Source organism: Hylaeus anthracinus, unplaced genomic scaffold (assembly GCF_026225885.1).
Source record: "Hylaeus anthracinus isolate JK02 unplaced genomic scaffold, UHH_iyHylAnth1.0_haploid 11181, whole genome shotgun sequence".
Taxonomy (NCBI): domain Eukaryota; kingdom Metazoa; phylum Arthropoda; class Insecta; order Hymenoptera; family Colletidae; genus Hylaeus; species Hylaeus anthracinus.
The window spans coordinates 1-6835 of record NW_026533760.1 but is presented as its reverse complement, the minus strand read 5'-3'; the positions used below and the strand labels follow the sequence as shown (position 1 = coordinate 6835).

General features: G+C 35.9%; 1 protein-coding gene across 1 annotated transcript; it reads right to left on the bottom strand.

Moving 5' to 3' along the window:
- Positions 1-6195: 6195 nt before the first annotated feature.
- LOC128896526 (uncharacterized) lies at positions 6196-6617 on the bottom strand. The gene is made up of 2 exons (XM_054159894.1): positions 6450-6617; positions 6196-6369 (listed from the first exon to the last, which is right to left on the bottom strand). Exons 1-2 carry the CDS (start codon positions 6615-6617, stop codon positions 6196-6198), a joined length of 342 nt encoding a protein of 113 aa, XP_054015869.1.
- Between the last annotated feature and the right edge of the window lie 218 nt (positions 6618-6835).

Here is a 6835-nt window from a genome sequence, read left to right as displayed (position 1 = left end):
GTCGAAATTGTAATATGGCTGTCACTCATGCCGCTCGTTCATTTCTAGCCTGTAGCTGTCAGTTTGAATTTATGACATTTGGTTTCTTACAACAAGACTTTCTGACATGCATTGTGCGTACTTTTGAAAACTTAAAGGACTGAAACTGGTAGTGTAATATAATAAATTGTGCGTTATTCATATGACATTAATTTTATTTGTAAATAACACATACAAACCTTATTTTACTTGCAAATTAATGTAGAGCTTAAAATAAAAATACATTTGTCTTTTATTATAGTAAGCGTAGAGTCTACAATATATATAATGTGTCTGACGCCAGATATAGGAAAGAGACCAGCTTCAGTCCTTTAAGTTTCCAAAAGTATATAGAACGCATGGCAGGATGTCTCACTGCAAAAAATTTAAATGTTAAAGATAAAGCGAGAAATGAAAAAAGAAATCCACTATTTGTAACGCACAATTAATCTTATTGCAATATCAGTTTCAGTCCTTAGAATTTTCAAAAGTACACACAATGCATGGCAGAAAGTTTGGTTGCAAGAAATTTAAATAATGAGAAAATGAACAGAAATCCACTATTTGTAACACATAATTTATTGTATTACAATAATATAGAAAAAGAGAGGTCAGACTTAGTCCTTTAATTTCTCAAAAGTACCTACGACACATGACAGAAAGTCTTGTTGCATTTAAATGTTACTGATAAAGTGATTACATTTTTTCTTTAATAAATTTCTTGCAATGAGACTTCCTGCAATGCGTTCCGCGTACTTTTGAAACCTTAAAGGATTCAAACTGATCTCCCACTTTCTATTATTTGAAGTCATTCACTATAGAAATTAGCTTTGTAAAAAGAAGTGAGATCTCTATAAAAAACTTCAAAAGAGTAAAAAAATTACACCAAGTACATGAAAAAGTGGAAGACTTAAAGAGTAATCATAGAAAAATAGAAGATCCCCCTAAAAAAATTCAAAAAAGTAGAAAAAGAAGTGAAATCGAAATGAGCTGCCAGTACGTGAAGGTGCTTTCCAGCAAAGTGCAAAGGCGATACTGTAGAACACAATGAAAAATTTGGTACTTTTCAACTATGCGCAGCTGAAATCCTGTGTTTAACAGTGCCGACGTTCGGACCCTAAAGACAACTCATGTAAACTGACTGCTCCGCACTTTGGCGGTGAAATGAAGAAGCTAAATCATGTACCAACCACAAACTGAGACTGTTTAGACATTTGCCTACATGTTCGTGGCCTGGAAGTCAAATGCTTGGCGTGGCCAGGCAAAGCATTCTCAGATCATCAATACTTATACTTTTTCTCTCGCAGACTTTCACATAATTTGTCAATTTAAAACATTGACAATATGAGTACATTTTCATTTTATTGTGTTCAGGCCACCCCAAGCATTTGACTTCCAGGCCATGGACATCTAGGCAAATGTCTAAACAGTCTCAGTTTGTGGTTGATACTTGTTATGTTTTCTTCTACTTTATTCTAACTGTATTCTAATGTCAATAAACATCTTTATATTAATTATTTAATTTTGTTTGTTTGGCTCTTTTCTTTCTTTTCTTTCTTCTATCCTCCATCTCCTACTTCCTATTTCCTCTTTTCTGTTATCCCTTTATGTTTTTATATTCAGTTACTTACAATACATTACCATTATATATATATATTTTTTTTATAAGTCTATTTATCTACTAAATCTATATTTAAATTGTTCTTCCTCTCTTCTTAGCATAATCTACGAAAGCTTTTATAATCTCTCTGTTATTTTTGTTAATTAATAGATCAAAATCTTGGTTTCGGTCCACTCCTTCATTCTCAAGGATCTTCTCCAGATGTTTCCTTTTCGCCTTGTATTTTGGGCAGTCCCATACAAAGTGGTTTAAACTCTCGCATGGGTGGCCACATTCACATTCTGGTGATGCCACTAAATTCTTTCTGAAAAGAGATTCACCTAAGTTGAAGTGATTAGATCTTATTCGGTTCGAGAGAGTTATGTCAGCTCTCTCCCAGTCCGTTATGTCCCAAAATCAGACTTTTTTCTTTCCAATTTTTTTGACTGGCCTGTCCATATATTTTTTTCCCTTAACTTGTCCTTGTGTTTCTAAGTTCCTATCGTTCCTTTTCCATAACAATATTTCTCTATTAACTTTAAGGTCTCTTATTGATATCTTAATTTCTTCTTCCAAGTTACCTTTTAGTCCTCTTTTAGCTGCTTCATCCGCTAGTTCATTTCCTTTGATATTCTTATGAGCCAGTCTGATTCTTGTACTGTCTTGGTTTTGTTGCATTCCTGTTATTTCTTTTTGGTAGAGTTCGTCTAATTTTTCCTTATCTTATAACTCCATGGTGTGTCTGCTTTACTAAGATTCTCTTGTTCAACTTTTTTCGGGGCACTCATAGAATCTGTAAGGATGATGATTGTTTTATTTTTAAAATGCAAATTGCTATATTCCATTGCCTTCATAATAGCTATAGCTTCCGTTTTATATATTGTTGCTTTATTTAAAATGGTATAAGAATAGCTTGTATTCCCATGTATTATCAAAATTAATTACTAGTCTAATACCATTGGCCTCAGCTCCTTCCTTCTTGGATCCATCCGTATAAATCCATACCATGTTATTTTCCTTCTCAAGACCCAAATTTTTTTTAATTTCATTTTTGAAGTCCTCCTCTGGAGTTTCTATATCCCTTCTTGATAATCCCGCTCTCCAAGATATACTGGTTGTAAATTATCCACTCCTATTTCCTCTTCCGACTTATATATATGCTGATCTTCTTCTTCTATGGTTTTATAGGCTATCTCGAACCTTTGAACAGCCCCTTTGTTCAAGTGTTTATATCTTATAGCATTTTTTATTGATTCTCATATTCTTTTATTTTCTCTTTCTTTTAATTTGTACATATATCTATAAGTAAGTAATTCCACTCTTGTTCCTAGTTTCATCACCCCTGTTTCCATGTACATCACATTGAGAGGTGTCGTTATCCTATATCCCATGGCCGTTCTAATTTCTGCATGATGCGAACGCTCGATTAGTTCTTTCTTGCCTTCTCTGAAAGGAAAATATATCATACTTCCATATTCTATTACTGATCTAATAATTGATTTAAATAACATGACCATAGTCGCAGGATTAGCTCCTTTCCTTAATCCTCCAATGTATTTCAATAAATCTAATCTTTTCCTTAATTTCTGTGTTACTGCTTCCATGTGGTGTTTAAAAGTTAGTTTATTGTCTATTGTGACTCCCAGGAATGTGATAGTGTCCTTTGGTGTTATTTCTTCATTTCCTATTCTGACTTTTCCTATGAGCCCTTTTCAATTATGCTTTCCCAGTGGTGTTGAAAAGTTAGTTTATTGTCTATTGTGACTCCCAGGAATGTGATAGTGTCCTTTGGTGTTATTTCTTCATTTCCTATTCTGATTTTTCCTATGAGCCCTTTTCAATTGTGCTTTCCCAGTGTTAAGACTTGCGTTTTTTTCGTGGCTATTTTTAATTTAATTCACGATAGGTTTTTCGATAGGATCCTCATCTTCTTTTCTAAAATATTCTTGATTTCTCTAATGTCCGTACCTTTGGTATATAAGGCGATATCATCAGCATATTGTAAAATTTCAGTACTGTTATCCTTAATGTTCTCAGTAATGTCCGATGTGTATATATTATATAATATTCGGCTTAAGATTGACCCTTGTAGGAGCCCTTTAACAAACCATCCTTTTATTGGGTCCGCTCTTGTTCTTTTGCATGTGATAATTCTGTTTTTAGTCCATGCTCTTAAATATTTCGGAAGGTTTGGTGGGCAGCTTTTTTCCATTAATTTTTCTATCATTATGTTATGGTCAACATTATCATATGCCGATTTGATGTCTATTAATGCAACAATCATGTTGTTATTGCTTCCAATTGTTGAATCTGCTTCCATGGTTAGGATAGTTAGATTGTCAAGCGTTGATCTTTCTTTCCTAAATCTATTTTGGTCTGGATCCATTACCCTTTTTTCCTCAGCCCATAGAGTAAGTCTTTTATTTACAATTTTTTCTAATATTTGCCTAAACAGTTCGTAAGTGAAATAGGTCTGACGTCCTTTTTACCCGGTTTTTCCATAAAACTTACAATTGCACTTTTCCATCTGTCAGGAATTACACCTTTTTTCCATATTTCATTGTATAACTTAAATAATATTTCTTTATAAGGGTGTATAAGTTTTTTAATTAAGCAGTACTCTATTTCATCTTCTCCTGGGGCCGATCCTTCCTTAATCGTTCTGTTGAAAATATATGTATTGGCATTCTATAATGCGAAAATGACTGGATGGATGTGTATGTATATCGTACATATGTGTGTGAGCGGTGAAGGAGCCAACTGATATCGAAGTGAGTAAACAATAAAGGTAAAGGTACCGAGAAAGACGTGTGACAGCCAGTCTGTCGAAAATATCTGGTCTACGCGAAAGTGCGAGAATAGCTCTGTAAAATTCTTTTCTTTAACCAGTCAATATTTTCATTTTATAATAATTGTTCCTTATTACGGATTTATTATCCACCTCTTAGTGTTTATTTAAAATTCCAAAAAATTTTCCAACAATTCCAAAAGGTTATGGGCCCAGATCACGTGCTGCCGCGTGTGTTTGTAAAATTCTTTTTGATTGTTGCGGTCGGGAATAAATGTCTAAACGTAAAGGTACTCCAAAAGTGATTTAAGTAGATGATTCTGCTCTAGGAGAGACATTAGACAATTTCGATTTATCGGACGTCAGTGAGCACATGCAAATTCAAACCATCGAACGGACAATTCGAGAACATTCCGAAGGTGAAAGTTCGTTTACATTGAGTCTTGAAAATCAAGTGGTTGAGAATTTAACTGAAGCAGTGTTGGATGCTAGTGATAGTGAAATCAGTGAAAATGGCAGAATCAAGAACATATCAAATTCACAAGTTTAATGGACAGAATTATCAACTATGGAAGATGCAAATGGAAATATATACAGGGTGTCCCAAAAGTCGGGGAGGAGCCGGAAATAGGGTGTAGCTGAGACGTTTCTGAACAACAATTTCCTTTGCAAAAATGTCGGATGGGGCTTCGTTTTTGAATTATTAACGACAAACACTGACCAATCACATCGCCCTAGGAGCGCGCTCTCAGAGCATAGGCGTAAGCCAGGAGGCTCGAGCCAGCGAACAAGCGGGCCGGTAAAACAGCATGCGTTAATACCAGTGTGAGGTTGTAGCACATGAAACGTCTGATTTATAATGAAAACTTTAAGCAAATATAACTTTTTCTTTATATTAAACGTTACTGATCAAGATAGGAGGTACCGAAATCTGTACATTTAATGAAGAAATTACACGTTTCCTACCTTTAAATACGTAATCGTTAAAAAATTTCAATGACAATTTATCATAATAAATTTGAATCTAACTTTAACATAAGAATCGTTAAAATGTACAACTTACAACTATAAGAAAATGGGTGAAAATATGTAAATGTTTGAAAATTAAAATGAAGGAGACTCTAAACTTTGCATTAATGCGTCAAAGATCTGAAGGATAGAAATATTTTTCGAGAAATTGGATAAAAAAATTTGCCAATACAAAATGAGGCATTTCATGTGTTACAACGTAAAAATACCAGTAATAAAAATGCCTGAAATTAACCCTTAAATGCCCTAAGTTTCAAATTTGATACCAAACTTTTAAATCGAATTGAACACTTGCAATTGGTTTGTTTTTAATATTTGGCTGTATGTATGTTACCATTGCATAATGTTCTTTTGAACAAAAGTTGAAAAAATAAACGTCAGCTGTCAAAATTGTTCAAATCATAAACACATTGATATTTTTTAAAATTTAATTTGGAAAATCAGGCTTCTAAGGGTTAACATGCGAAGGTAGAATTAAAATTAGACTCACCCATTGACTTGTAAGTTGACCTATTTTCGTGAAGAATCAGGTCACCGATCCTGGCCTGGTACCTGCTACGCGGCTCAGCTGATGGGACGGCCGGTCACTGAACTCACTGCACTTTACACAGGGGTTTCCACGGTCACTATCACTTTGCACCGAGTCCTTTAAATCCGAGTCCTTTGAACCCAATATTTGGTGGCCCCGAAAGGGGCCGATTTGTGAACCTGATTCACCTACGTTTTAAAATTTGTTGGCCCCGAAAGTGGCCGATTTGTATTATTGGAGAAAGGGCTCGACGTGACCGCCGTTTTCTCTTAGATACGTCGTCGCCCTTCGAATAACAGCGCCCTGGACGTTCCGGTGGATGCTGGGTTGCAGCTTCATCAGCACGGCGTGGATTCGTGCAACGACTTCCTCGGGCGTGGAAACCGGCTGCCGGTACACTTCATTCTGAAATACGAAATATGTATAAAACGTAAAACAAATTAACAGTTCTACTAGAAATAATTGAGTAGTAGCAGTAAATGTACCTTCAGGTACACCCAAAGGAAGAAATCCAAGGGGTTTAAATCCGGTGACCGCGGGGGCCACGGAATAGCACCATCGCGGCCAATCCACCTGTCTTGAAAGGCTGTATTTAAATAGGCCTTTGCACTTGCGGCGTAATGGGCGGGTGCTCCATCGTGTTGGTAAAACATGTTCCTCCGGGTCTCCAATGGAAATTCTTCCAGGAGGCCCGGAAGAACATGCTCTAGAAACACCTTGTACGTTGGGCCGTCCAATCTATCGGGTAGAATGTACGGCCCAACAATGAAGTCGCCGCAAATGCCGGCTCATACATTGATCGACCAGCGGTATTGGGACGCCCGTGGTCGAATCGCACTATTGGCAACGCGGCTTTATTCGGATAAGGTCC

What these genes read in the sequence shown, in the direction of transcription:
- LOC128896526 (XM_054159894.1), bottom strand. Translation starts at nt 6,617, where the DNA reads ATGTTTTACCAACACGATGGAGCACCCGCCCATTACGCCGCAAGTGCA. An exon ending in TCCTTTGGGTGTACCTGAAG is followed by an intron (nt 6,370 to 6,449) that starts GTACATTTACTG and finishes TTCGTATTTCAG; the next exon opens with AATGAAGTGTACCGGCAGCC.